Raw genomic sequence first — 15,435 nt, forward strand, 5'->3', positions numbered from 1 at the left:
TTACGCTCGAGTGGGTAGAAAGCATAGGGTGAGGGGTCCATTAGTAAAGATTTTTTCCCTTTTCGCAATGCACACGCTTGCATTACATTCACATTAAGTCACGTTCGTTTATGCAAATGGAATTGTGGTACAGCGATGTTTTCAAATGTGTGTAGTGCGAGATACATGCGTTGCACATCTAAATTTTTTGAAACGGTTCAAAATTTCGAGTGGGTAATTACCCACTCGGTTATTTTCGAGTGGGTAGTACTACCCATACTACCCACGCTTTCCGCCGGCCCTGGTTTTAAAACTGAGTTCGGAATCCGGGTCAATATGACCCGCTAACACCATATTCGTTGCAAAAAGTTAACACCCAAAGAAGGTTAAAGGTATGCCGCAATGATTCTATCACCTTAAAGTTATTGTATTTAGATAGTACATTTTTTCGTGAAAAAACGTGCATTTGTTTACAGAAAAATATTGAAAATTGGCTGATTGGCTGAAAATTTTATAAAAATGCATATGCAAATTTATGTGTTAAAACGAAACGATACGAGAAAATGAATTACGAGTAATTGAAAAAATAAGGAAGAGCGGTTGAACAGTGTTTTTGGTTCGTATTTCTTATTTTTCCCGGTTAATTTCTTTACATATATTATTTATAGTATTTGCTGTTCGACTTTGTCTCATCAGAATCAGACACACACTAGCTGCAATAACTGAAACGCAATCGGTGCTTCTGGTGAAACGACCAGGAAACGCAGATATATAAATAAACTACTACTAATTTGTTCCTGCTTACATGCATATTGCGATCGTACAAGCAAAAAATATTTGCCATGAAGAGCTCATGAAATAAAGAATCTATATTTTTATTATTTTTTATGAAACGAATATACAAATATTCCTGCTTCTCCGATGATTTCTTTTCAAAATGATCGCTGCAATGATTTTTTCAGGGCTATCAAAGATAAATTTATGCAAATTATCTTATGCAAGATACAATTACAATACAATTTTCCATGTGATTTTTTACGTTTCTTGTCAAAGAGAGGCATATAAACCCTCAAATTGTGGAGATTTTTTCCGAGCCCTAAAGGGCTGAGTTTTGTGTTCCATTTGACTCAGCTCAACAAAGGAATCTCGTATAGACTAGCTCGTGATAGTGATTCATACTACAGTAATTAGTACCTACCGACATAACCTAAACCTTTTCTTTCTCCTAACCCTAATCCTTCAGGGGTCACCGCTAGGTATTAGTTCAGGGGGATTGCGTTCTTGCTCTTTTTATTTTGTGATAGTCGTTCGTGTTTTTTTTCATTGCTGCTGTTTCTTGCTACCGTCCAAACATCGTAGTATAACTGACCTGCTAAATAACGTCACCTTGCGAGACGACAACCAGGGGTGCAGAACATCTCTTTGTTTGTTTATTTGTTGTGTCAACACCAACAAACAGTCTACTTTCTACTTCTGCCGCAGTCACACGTACAATCGGGCCAAGTGAACAACAGGCCTCTCGATCTAGTGTGCATTGTCTCGAGAACAAAGGAAACATCGGATTATTCTTGTCATCATGAGTTAAGTTGACGAAAAAGCTCTACTCCGACCCAACGCTGCGGTCGTTGACTTTAAATTTTGTTTAAAACGACCGAGTTTTAGTGTGTTTAGAGTTTAGAGTGGAATACCTTCTGAAGGTAAAAATGCAACTTAGTCTTACGGAAGTGTTGTACCTTCAGTATCATCATATTCGCAGTGCAGTGTTATTATCATTCAACATGTTAGCACAAGCCGAGCGTTTCGTTTTGAAGAACAACCTAAAACACGTGGTTTGAAAGTGGCAACATTGGAATTAAGAATCCCGTATATATTGAGAATGATTATATAGATGTAAGGTTATATGACCTATTACCTCGTACCCCTCCTGAGCCAATTGCAAACTGCATGTCGCAATACTGAGAAGTAGAATCCGTTACACCAGATACTTGGAGAAACTTCTTCCCGGGTACACCTAACGGCGTTTTCGTAGTGAGGATGCGGGTTGAAAGGCGTATAATCTCCTACTTGACAATATAACTCAAAACCCTCGGAACAACAATTATGCAAACTACGCTATGTACCCATGAGGGGCAAACTCCTACATGCAAGTATTGTAATCAGACAGCTCATCATGGACAACCTTGCTTGGAAGATGCAGATGAAGACACATCTCAACCGACTGTCAACTCATCTACGGCAAACCAACCCAAAACAGAGTTTTCAATACCAATGTCTGAACCACAAACGGTGGCAGTTGCACAGACCATAATGACAACCACAAAAGAAGCATCCAGTACCGCAAAATCAACTGTAAGCAACATTGGCAAGGATAACAATAACAGTGACGGATTTACGCTGGTCAACAATAAGTGCAAGAAACAGGGAAAAACATTTGATCGCGGACACCGGCTTCGACTTGGACGTGAAAAACAAAAAAGAATTGAATGACTACCCAGATGCAGATTGCCGGCAAACCCTGCGAAAGAAGGTCTCCGCTCGCAATAAAAAGTTACGCGCACGAGATCCAATATTATAATATTTGTTTATATTTTTATTTTTATATTTGTAAGCATATAAACGATCCATGGCTCCGTTAAGCTACCGCTATGAGCCGTGTAAAATAAACGAATTATGAAAAAAAAACACCACCAGACCTCTTGATCCCAATGGTAATTCTTAGTTAGCCTAGTTACTTTTAAGGAAAAACAAATACTTATTTTGAATCGTATTTCTAGGTTAGTGGAAGTCGAATCCTGAAGTCCGGTAACTGCGTCTGGGTCGGCCGCAGTTAGTTCTCCTAAAAGGTAGTCGTAGTGTTCGAATGCAGGCTTGAAGATTCAAGCGTTCTGGAATTGTACAGCAATCTACTCTGGCAGAGAGTAAGTTCAAGTCATATAGGACTCGAAAGCAGTCCCTCCGCATGATGAGTGTATCGAGGTGTATTAACTGGCAACGGTTTTCGTAGCTCGGTGGTTGGAATCAGTTTCTCCAAAGGAGATGTTGAAGGGCAAAGGGTCAATCTCGTTCAGATAGTACGGATTACAAACAACAGAACAGTATTCTAACGTTGAGCGAACCAACGCGCAATAAAGCGATTTAAGACAGTATACATCCCTGAGGTTTTTTGCTATTCGGAAGATGAACCAAAACTGTCTTGATGCCTCCTCCACAATATATAAGGTGTGTAGTTTGAACGTTGGTGCCGAATCCAAGTTGACTCCAAGACTCTTTGACGTGAGAGTATCTTGGAATGCTCGAATCGAACAGACGGCGATTTGACTGGATCGGATGATGTTTTCGCGCAAACGTGACGATTGATCATTTACTCGAGTTTAGAACCATTCTGTTGAGACCCCCACGCACTGAAGCTGTCCAGTTGACTTTGAAGAAATTCGGTATCAGCTGTCGAAAAATCTTCATATCGTTGGCGAAGGAGAGACGGGGTTCTTGTAGTTTGATACTGACGTCATTGAAATAGAGGAGAAATATTACTGGGGCGATGTGAATTCCTTGCGGAATGCCGCATGTAGCACGCAATGGTGCAGTTAGTTAGTACTTAATGCTGATTTGGAGTTGCTTTCCATCAATATCGGAACGGTAACATGGTTGGTTTTGTCGAAAGCCGCGGATAGATTCGTGTAAATACTATCGGTATGCAGTCCGCCAGTAAATCCATCGAATACATACTTTGTGAATGAAAGCAGGTTGGTCGTTCTCAATAGTTTAGGCATAAAACAATATTGGTCATGTGAAATAAAATACGATCCAAAACAACCAGCTCGAATAGTTTGGATACCGCACTTACACGAAATAATTAGCGCTGTTCAATTTGTTTCTCATTTCAAGGACCGGAAACATGTGGGCCTTTTTCCAACAAATAGGAAATATTACAGTAGAGAGAGATAGCTCGAAGACTCGTCGAAGGTGTTCAAGAAGCACTCTGATGCACTTTTTGACACAAATAGAAGATACACCATCTGGATCCGGAGAACTAGATACTTTCGGCATGAAGTTTGCTGCAGTAATAGCAGCGTTATCGACGCTAATTTATGATGCGTCCTAAAGAAGGAGTGAGATTCGTTTGATAATAGTTTCTTTAGAAGTGAAACGACTTAGACATGTGCGCTATTCTGCAAAATGTTTATTAAGGTTTCATCTATAAAATCAAAATTTTCGAGTGTAAGGTATCAAGAATGGCGTCCAAAATGGCGACTAGCAAAAGCTGTTTTGAAAACCGACCTCATCTGTGGGCACGATACAGGTCGCAATTCGTCGTCTACAAGCAGAAAACCAAAACCATTTTGAAAATTATATTCCACAAAGGCGCTCAAACCAAAAAAACACGAAAAAAATCGTTATAGAAACAAAATGGCGTCCACTTGAAAATAATGATTTTTTTTTCGCATGATTTTTCCATTTTGGCCGGCTGTAAAAAATCTCATATGGTCAAAATATTGCGATTATGTATGCTACAGTGCCGGAGAATGTTGTCTTCTTTCAGACGCGAAGTTGATTGGTTGAATGGTTCAAAAACGAGAATGCCCGCAGATTCGAAAAATCTTGTTTCGAGAAAACGCGTGTCAAAGTTAGAAAACAGCTTTTCGTGTACAATATAATGTTACTCGATCTAGTTTTCTAGGAATAAGTGAATTTCTAGGTTTTGAAGGTCAATGAACACGAATTTGAGGTTAGATTTTTATAATTCAGAATGGCGGATTCAATATAGTGAACTAAAAAAGTAAAATAGTTATCAATTTGAATGAACCTATATGAATACTTGGGTTCGCTGAGCACGAATTTGAGATCAAATTTGACAAATTCAAATTGGCGGATCAAATATGGTGGACTGAAAAAGTGAAATATTTATTAATTTCAATGAAACATTAAATAAAAGAATATTTGGGATCACTGCACACGAATTTGAGGCGAGATTTAAAAAAAATTAAATGTCAGCTCCAATATGGTGACAAAAAGTGATTTTGAATAATGTTTATAAAATTTTGATCAAAACAAGTGTTTTCGAGAAGAATGATTAAAAGGCTAAGATTAGTTTCGGAGAATTCAAATGATCTGTCAGGGCACAGGTCCATTCAAAGCCGTGTAGCGACGGTACTAATTCCCGGATAAAAAAAAAATTACCAACATACCCAAGTAACCAATAAGCATTATAACGTAGCCTAATATCTGCTTTAGATCCACATATAATGCAGTCTTATAGAACTGTGAAGCCCTTAATACTTATATAATGCTGGTATTATGCCAGAAAAGGCGAAATATAGTGCTATTACTGTGCAGAGATTGACAACTCGTTTGTGCAGTACTAATGCTATTATATAGCACCAGAGCACAAATGTCCAATTTTAAAGCCTTATATTAGCATTACTAATGCTATTGAAAAGCTTCAGCTGGCTGTCATCGTCCGCCATGGTTTTAAAACCATTTCTTATATTTCCTTTCAGTATGATGAGCAAAAAGGAAAAAATTAAAATAAAATGTTCTGTTTAAAACCGTAATTGTCTCTCTTCTAATGCATTGTAATGAATATCCTTAATGGGTTTTCGTTCTGACATGATATGACAATTTTACGAAAATTACCTTTAGTAAGTCTCCAACTGAGGTACCTTGCCTCGTCCTTGACGGTAAGTGCGCTGCGTTTGCTCTCAGGACTATATTGCATATGTTCGATTGAAATGAAATATGCCGAATATAATCTTCAAGAAGAGTTGCATAACAAATAAACCCACAGCATTACAATAGCATTATATCGGCTTTTTATTTGCTCTATAATGGCATTAAATGCACTTGTAAAGCTTACATGCTTTAAAGATCCTTGAAGCATGTGCGCGTTGTATCAGCTTTATATACGCATATAGAGCAAGCGATAATGGTATATGTCGGCTGTGCAGTTATGCATTATTGATGCTAATATAGAGTTTTATTGCATTGTTAATGCTGTAATGGGGTTTCAATGCAACATTAGTGCAAATGTATAGCCAATATAGTGCAATGGCTCAATGCTTATGGTTACTTGGGTATTCTAGACACTTTCAGGCTTCAGTTTATCAAATAAAAAAAATCGGTCCTTTGAAAAAAAATATTAACAGAAACCCCTTAAAAACATCGTCGCTGGAACAATATTTAGCAAAAACCGAGCGCTTACAAAGCAGAAATCTAATGTACGCCCATTCTCGTTGGTGACATTATTGATTTACCGAACAGTGGCGCTACTCTAACATGCTACTGGCGCTGCCGATAAGCGCAGATTGTTCAGAATCCAGTCGAAGAAATCCATTTCTTGCTGGAAACCATATCAACCCAGGCAGGTTGAAGTCACCAAGAAGAATGCTATCATCATTCGGGGCGGCAATAAACGTCACAAAGAATACGGAGTAAAGATGTTCATCGATGAGGCTAAAATCGCGAATTCTATCAAGGGGGAAATACAGGACAAACAGGAACAGCAAGCGATTGGCGTGTTTCACTAATAGCCACACGTGATCGGAGCTCGTCCACCGGTCATCGTTGATCAATCGGGCTTTTATGCCATTGTGAACAGCGATAAGCACACCACCACCTGACGTCTTATGGCTGTAGAGGGCGTTACTCTGCCGAGACAGAGTACGATTGTCAAGCCAAGTCTCGGGGAGGATCTTAAATCACTACTACGAACAGAATCAGAAAGACTAACGATCACTGTCTCGAATGCGGCGGGAGGATTCGAAGCGTCCCATATCAGCTGCGTTGTGTAGAGACGGAGGTAGCTTGGAGATAGTTAGACGATGAGCTAGAAGCGTGAAGCGCCGTTGTATGGTTGCAATTTAAATAAAAACACTTCCCGGAAATGACGGCTTGAAAGACCCCTTCTCCTCTCACGCACGCAGGACCGGGACGACTGCTGAACGCAGGCGGCAAAAGTTCGATTGGGGCGGGAGGATCCAGGGACTCCATGGTACCAACTGCGTTGCGTCCCAGCATGCGCTCGACACTTCACAATGGCAGTGTAGCTTGATACAGCGGCATTGATGATCGTTGCGGATACACTACCTTCAGAAGGATTCTACTCTATTAATCTGCTAGCTGGTGCTGAGAGCTCCCCGTCGGCGGGATTTCTCCCTATACCGATGCCCGTTTTCGTGAACAGCTTAGCTCTCAGCCACTCCGACGGAGAGACTAACCGGCGGTGGAATGTCTCTAGACAACCTTATCCCAATTGACTCCGATCTCATGTCGTTCATTTGTTGTATATCCTGCTTATACTGATATTATCTCGTTGACCGGCCTTTGCTATATAACTGGTCTACTCAAACCGTAGCTAATATCGAAACATTTCGAAATGTTAACCGACTCGGAGATGCTGACCAACTTTACTCCTTTACAGCCACTGTCATGGGAGTTTCTCCGGCTTGTTTCTAGAGTGACTGAGCTCAAATGACATTCGATGTGTCAAAACAGCTCGCTGTGTATTTTTTTTCCAGATAAGGAAATTAGGAAATTTTTAAAAGAAATTCAAAACTTTCATGAGAGGGCTTTTAAACCCCACTCCTGCCCCTATTGCACAAAAGCCTGAAAAACGCTTCGCACTTTCTCGATCCATCTTGCAGTAGAAGTAATAATCAGTACTTTATTGCTGATTTCCTTTGTTAACAAACCCACGGCAAACAAAAAAATCTCTGAAGAATAAAGGAACTTTGTGGTTAACCGCCCGATTTGTGGAATGCAGTATTCAATCGCTAATACTCCTGACAGTTTTTATTTTGAAAGCGTTTTGTTTCAAAACATCGCTATCGGCATTTTGTAGTTTTTAAAGTAAATTTTATATTAATTAGTTTTTTCTCAATTTTTCTTATTTTTGAGATAGCAAATTTTTTTAATAAATGAAAGCACAAACGCCTAAAGTCCACCCTAAATACTGAACGATAAAGGGGTTCAGACATAGAGAACCACCCCCTAATCAATGCTTTGAAGCAACGATTTCACATTCCATCCGATAATTATTCTGGCAACTGGTTTCACATATCTTGTTCCTAACAAAACAGATATTCCAGTCGTACAACAGCGAGACATAGCTACACTTGAAATATGTGAATTTGTAATTCACTGCATTAAATATTGTTCTGGAACTAGTTGCAAACCGGGGGAAAACTTTTCCCATCGTTAGCTGACTGCGAACTACTCGAGCGAAGTGGAGAGTGCTCGGAGCGGATGCATTCGAGATGAAAGTGTTTGTTAGAGGACAAATTTTGAGTGGGACGTGATGGCATTGATCAGCTGGTTCTAGTTTCAAGGTGGAACTTTGATAACAATCAAAATTATTATGAAATGTATGAAAATTAATTGAACCATGAACTCTTCAAACAACCATTTTTAATCTAGTAGCAATTTTTCTAACTGAGAGATTTTTTTTCTATTCCCAACAGTGCTCTGTGTCATGCGGCAGCGGCATCCAGGTTCGCAGCGTGGAATGTTTAGACTCCAGTGGGCACTACAGCAATCAATGCGATTCCAAGACCAAACCATCCGCGGGCCAACAGTGTACGACGGGAATCAGCTGCAACGGTGATTCGTCCTCGGCCATCGTCGCTTCGTCATCTGCTGGATCTACGGGTGGGACAGTGGAAGACAGCAACGGTAGTCAAACCAATCATGCCAGTGGGATGTCGTCTTCCACCGACGATGAAAAGCACATTCATGTGGAACGAGATCCCACCCTAATGACGTACAACGACCAACCGTACTACGCACAGCCCCTGCGCCAGGACCGGCTACCAAAGGCGGAGAAAATTGTGTCGCAACGGGTTCCTAGTGAGGCAACGTGAGTATACATACATACAATGATGCTCTTTGTTTTTTTTCGATATTGAATGATGCACATTTCCGCCAAAAATGTATCCACCCAACCGTCCTTTTTGGTTGTGATTTCATCTGCAATCACTTCGCGACCACAATCTACTCTGTCATGCCTGGCGCAAACCCGATAACCGATGCAGAGGATTGCGGTTTCCGCAAAACTACTGCGGGGACGTTTCATATAATGAGACCGAAATTCGCATCGCGTGCCGCTTCATCTTCTACTTGTTTCGAGACAGAGATATATATGTGTATAAATCTAATATTGGCCAATCACTTCAGAATTTACGAGCAGAAGTGCGATGCCTGCATGATTCGTTTGGAAGCAGTTTTGTGGACAAAAATTCTAATGTTTGTGGTTACGAAAACCGGCACATTGAGTAACGAGGATATTTTCCACCCACTATTACGTTTTTAACTATCTGGCTATATTGAAAAATGTACATAAGTCTCATAAAGAATTAGAATATCATAAAAATTGAAATTGAAGTTATCATACTAGGAAGCATTTCAGTTTTTATGCAATGATGTGATAAAAAATTAGTAAATTGAATATTGATAAACTTCCTAACTGAAGCCCGGAGAGTATGTATTTTAGGAGTCATTTGTTTAGTATTAGTGGTTGACAAGAATTTAAATACCCAAACCTGAATCACAAACTAATTAAAGCTATCTGAACCCGCAATGTATGCAGGATGTTTGGTTAAACATAAAATTTTGAGAGAATTTTATTTAACCTGCTTTCCTCATTCAGACAAGGGACTTAAGTGGAATTTTTTGCCAGGTAGCCCGCTTTGCAGATCTAAGGTATTTCTTAAATGCCCTACGAGCTGACCTGAAAGCCCTGGAATCATCACGCTGACGCCAGTTCGAAGCTCTTCTCATATCGTTCTTCATAATGTCAACTTTTGCTTTCAAATTCAACCCTTCTCCAAGGGGTTCCCCTAGTCGATTTAACAGTACGAAGTTGACAAGCTTCTTCGTGAGATGCTGCTTTGAACGAGTTTGGCGTAGCTACGAAGTCATCCAAGTCATCTAGTTGACTGATTGTTGGAAAATATCCATGAAATTCAATCACGAGGTTTGTCCTAAAAGAGGTTCCAGTTTGTGAATTAATGATTACAATATGCTACCATATTTAGGGTTACATCTAGATGATTGAAAAATATATATTTTTTATCGGATATAAACGGTTCCTACCGATTTGCCAGCTCATGCGAAACTCTTTCAGAGCAAAACGTTATGTCTAACACCTCCTCTCTCCCAGATCTATCTCACAAAAGTTGGTCGGTTTTCTACATCCAGAATATGTAGATTTGTACTACTTACTTCATCAGTCTCTAAGATTGATTTACATCACTGCAGATAATGAGCGGAACCCCAATTCTGCTACACTATGATGAACTGGATGAAGCTTTCAACACGTCTGCTTCACTCATATACAAGCAAGGGAGACTGATATTGTATGATAGTAATGTGCCTACATATTCTTGTAACAGAAACAGAAAGGTAGCTTGGCGAATACCCCACGAAAATATTCTGCAAAAAGGTCTGCGGATTCGGCTGTGGATTGCGCGCTGGAATCACCGAGGTAAACATTTACGGGAATAGCACCAACTCGTTTTCTGCTGTTTATAAACCTCCAGAACGTCGAGGGGATGTTTCGAAGACTGCTTTGGACATGACTTATATACTTATCGAATGCACTATTGCGGGCATTTTCGTATTGAAGTTCGGTTTGGTGAAGAACAGCTTGGTTTTCGTCAGTCTTATGACGGAAATATCGCTTGCGTTGTTTTCGGAGAATGTAGACGCCGAAGATCGGAATTCCACCACGGATAATTGTAGTCTGTCTTTCTGTTCACACGTTTCTTAGGAACTATGCGGCGGAGTATCTCGTTTACAGCTCCGTAGAACACTGCGACAGCATGTTGATAGGTAATGATTTTTCGGAAAGTGATCAATGTCACCCCACTTTACGATACACACCATACGTTAGTAGGCAGCTGTGCGGATTCTATCATACATTTATATTATACACCTCATTACACAACACCAGGAAAATGATAGCAAGCCTGATGACAATCACCCCTTCGATATCACTTATTTCCCAAGTTGTCGATTTTGCCATTGGTTGTTGAAACGCTTTTTTTTCAACAGCTTTCTAAGCTGGTCCTTGTCACTGGATTGATTGCTATTCCAAAACGTTTTTACATCTAACCTGCCGACCTTACCTAACGAAAGAAACCGATGACCATCCATCTGCTCGTATGCTTTCTCCAATCTTGTTATCGATGATGCTAGTTTTTGTTCCGATTCCCTTGTATAACCTGTTGAAGTTACCAGGCGAATAATACAAATATGCAAAACCGGATGCCAGATGCCGAAGAAGGTCCGCCTCATTCCGGCTCTCGTTCCATCCCAGGAGTGCAACGTGAAATCGATATCAATCAAAGCAAATCCTCTTACCTTCGCAGTAGCACTTAATGCCGAGCTTTTGCTAAGACGAATTTGTTCACTGACTTTGACTGAATGCTTTCAATGCGATTCTTAGAGTTGTGGAATTGATTTTGCTTGTTCTTACCGAAGGGCAGTCATCTTGAGAATAATGCGTTGAACAAGTTGAGCGATTTGTTACCGAACCTATATATCAAATTTGATCTAATTGAGCTCAAATAATCCACATTTAAATCTATTATTCATAAAATAGAATCTGATTGATTCGAGTTGATCTGATTTTGCCATCTCTTTTAATTTTCGATTTCGATTAACTACCATCAAGTCCGTTACAAAAATGCTTACATATATTTTCCATTTTGATTCTATTGTAAACGTAATGAAACGTTTATTTGTTTATTGGTTTATTCGTTTATTTATTTATTTGTTTATTTGTTTATTTGTTTATTTGTTTATTTGTTTATTTGTTTATTTGTTTATTTGTTTATTTGTTTATTTGTTTATTTGTTTATTTGTTTATTTGTTTATTTGTTTATTTGTTTATTTGTTTATTTGTTTATTTGTTTATTTGTTTATTTGTTTATTTGTTTATTTGTTTATTTGTTTATTTGTTTATTTGTTTATTTGTTTATTTGTTTATTTGTTTATTTGTTTATTTGTTTATTTGTTTATTTGTTTATTTGTTTATTTGTTTATTTGTTTATTTGTTTATTTGTTTATTTGTTTATTTGTTTATTTGTTTATTTGTTTATTTGTTTATTTGTTTATTTGTTTATTTGTTTATTTGTTTATTTGTTTATTTGTTTATTTGTTTATTTGTTTTTTTGTTTTTTTGTTTATTTGTTTATTTGTTTATTTGTTTATTTGTTTATTTGTTTATTTGTTTATTTGTTTATTTGTTTATTTGTTTATTTGTTTATTTGTTTATTTGTTTATTTGTTTATTTGTTTATTTGTTTATTTGTTTTTTTGTTTATTTGTTTGTTTGTTTACTTGTTTATTTGTTTATTTGTTTACTTGTTTATTTGTTTATTTGTTTATTTGTTCATTTGTTTATTTGTTTATTTGTTTATTTGTTTATTTGTTTTTTTTTTGTTTATTTGTTTTTTTTTTGTTTATTTGTTTTTTTTTTGTTTATTTGTTTATTTGTTTATTTGTTTATTTGTTTATTTGTTTATTTGTTTATTTGTTTATTCGTTTATTTGTTTATTTGTTTATTTGTTTATTTGTTTATTTGTTTATTTGTTTATTTGTTTATTTGTTTATTTGTTTATTTGTTTATTTGTTTATTTGTTTATTTGTTTATTTGTTTATTTGTTTATTTGTTTATTTGTTTATTTGAAGCCGTGTGGTGTCCGGCGGGCTGAAATCTTTTTGCACTATTTCAGCCAAGAATAGAACCTCTGGGAACTGCTCCCATGTCGTAAGAGGCGACTAACAACATGCTAGAAGTTCCTAGGTCGAGGTATTGCTCCGTACCGAAGACTTAACCTGGGCGAACCTTAAGCTTCAGGGTTGTTAATCGATAATTAATCGTCATCGTCGATAACGTTAACCACCCGTCAACGTCATCGGAAACTCCGTTAACGATAATGTATCGTCGGATTCATCGTCATCGTCGATAATTCATCGGTGGTTATCGCGATACATTTTGCGTTACTTTCCTGTTTATTGGAGTTGAAGTTGATGCGGTTAAATTTCAATTGTTTAAAAATAAATAACTATTGAAGGACACGTTGTTGGCAGTTGAAAATCAATTGTTTGGACATTTTCTAAGCACAGGGGGGGGGGGGGGTCCGACGATGTGTCAAAATCGAATTTTTTGTCAACTTTTCGGGAGTGTTTTATATTGAAGGGAAAGTTATTGGCAGTTGACAATCAATAGTTTTGGACATTTTCAATACACAGAAGGTTCGACGATGTGTGAAAATAGATTTTGTTCAACTTTTGGGGAAAGTTTATTATATTGAAAAAGCTATTGGTAAGTGAATAATCAGCTCCAATAAGACTTTAATTTGACTAGTATCGATGAACGCGGATCAATACGTACTGAAAATTCGCCGCATCTGTTTTAATGAATCTAATTTCAAGTTCCGTTTTTGGTAACAAGCCCGTCCATCAGGTTAACGATCCTTTGTATTTCCCTTCAATGTTCGATATAATCGTTCGTATACATGTATTTCACAAACAATCCGATATTAGAAATAGGAAACACTTTCGCTGATTTATAACATCTAGAGCTATCATAACTCTTTGTCTGTATAACGTGTTATCACTCGATAGTTTGCAACCCAAAAAATATATCGTAGAGAAGGAATAGCGAAGTTAGTCTAAATAATGTCACAATAAATAGTGATCCGGCCCATTAAGAAGATAAGATTAGTTTTTCTGGGCAATACTCCCACGATCGGCTGTGTGGAGTTGAAATTGCTTTTGTTTAGAAAACATAGGATACTCTCGGTAGCCGGCTACCCAGATTTTAAAAGAACAAAAAACTAAACAAGATCTTTTTCGAGCGATCGTGTTTTCGAAAACTAACTGAACTACAAACTAAGGGATCATCCATAAATGACGTAGCATTATATGGGGGAGGGGAGAGTTTTGCATTTTGTGATGATGTGTGACGACGGGAGGGTAGGGGGTCATGTCAGGCTATGTAGCTTTTTCAAAGGGGAATAACTAACATCGGTTTTTATTTAAAAAAATCACGGGGACAGGGGGGGAGAGTTACCGTCAAGCTACGTAATTACCAGGGGGTATTTAGAGGTTTCTGACGAAATGCTACGATGGGGGAGGGGGCTGGTAAAAATTGCTCAAAAAATGCTACGTCATTTATGGATGATCACTAATAAACTATGCTTTACAGGTCGCATCGCTTGCTTGGAGCGAATCCTAGACCCTATTTCCTTCCAAACTACCAACTCCGCGACACCTATGGAAGAGTCTGATGAACGCCGGGTAAAATCAGCACCGACACGATAGAAACCACGAATAAATTCGTCGCGTGATTGAATATTATTAAAAAATATAAGCAGTACTCCTTATAGCCGGCTATCCGGAGTTCAAGTTGCTTATTTTGCTAATCGTATTAATACAACAAATGATAAATTTCCCAAATTCTCGGCAGCCGGCTGCCCAGAGCAATTATTACATGATAACGCTATTGGCACACTTACTAACAACTCTCCCCTTCCCGTGATACATGTGGAGATGCAGAGGATTCCTCGGTCTCTAGTAGCAACATGTATCGGACTAACATTCCTTCCTTCCCCAGAAGATCTGCATTCGGACGTAGCCGGCGTCGGTATTGATCAGCATGCAGGGATCGGAATAGATTGTACAATGTGGCTCATCATGTTATTCCCAAGCATGTTGTTCCAATCAACATTTTGCAACCTAATTTGGTTCTGGTCAATAACGGAGTAGCAACTACGGGCGATCTCTTATGCTTATGCTTATGCTTATTTGTTTATTTGTTTATTTGTTTATTTGTTTATTTGTTTATTTGTTTATTTGTTTATTTGTTTATTTGTTTATTTGTTTATTTGTTTATTTGTTTATTTGTTTATTTGTTTATTTGTTTATTTGTTTATTTGTTTATTTGTTTATTTGTTTATTTGTTTATTTGTTTATTTGTTTATTTGTTTATTTGTTTATTTGTTTATTTGTTTATTTGTTTATTTGTTTATTTGTTTATTTGTTTATTTGTTTATTTGTTTATTTGTTTATTTGTTTATTTGTTTATTTGTTTATTTGTTTATTTGTTTATTTGTTTATTTGTTTATTTGTTTATTTGTTTATTTGTTTATTTGTTTATTTGTTTATTTGTTTATTTGTTTATTTGTTTATTTGTTTATTTGTTTATTTGTTTATTTGTTTATTTGTTTATTTGTTTATTTGTTTATTTGTTTATTTGTTTATTTGTTTATTTGTTTATTTGTTTATTTGTCTATGTGTTTATTTGTTTATTTGTTTATTTGTTTATTTGTTTATTTGTTGATTTGTTATTTGTTTATTTGTTGATTTGTTTATTTGTTTATTTGCTTATATGTTTATTTGTTTATTTTTTTATTTTTTTTTTATTTTTTTATTTTTAATTTTTTTATTTTTTTTT

The 15,435-nt window shown here is 37.1% G+C and overlaps 1 protein-coding gene across 2 annotated transcripts in view; it reads left to right on the top strand.

The window, feature by feature from the left end:
• LOC131682127 (protein madd-4) overlaps nucleotides 1–15,435 on the top strand; it is a 789,972-nt gene that overhangs the window by 727,887 nt on the left and 46,650 nt on the right. For both annotated transcript variants that reach the window (XM_058963362.1, XM_058963363.1), the window contains exon 10: nucleotides 8,436–8,830. In XM_058963362.1, the coding sequence (XP_058819345.1) occupies nucleotides 8,436–8,830 (395 nt within the window). The remainder of the gene's footprint in view (nucleotides 1–8,435; nucleotides 8,831–15,435) is intronic.

The sequence above is a fragment of the Topomyia yanbarensis genome, chromosome 2 (genome assembly GCF_030247195.1).
Source record: "Topomyia yanbarensis strain Yona2022 chromosome 2, ASM3024719v1, whole genome shotgun sequence".
NCBI lineage: Eukaryota > Metazoa > Arthropoda > Insecta > Diptera > Culicidae > Topomyia > Topomyia yanbarensis.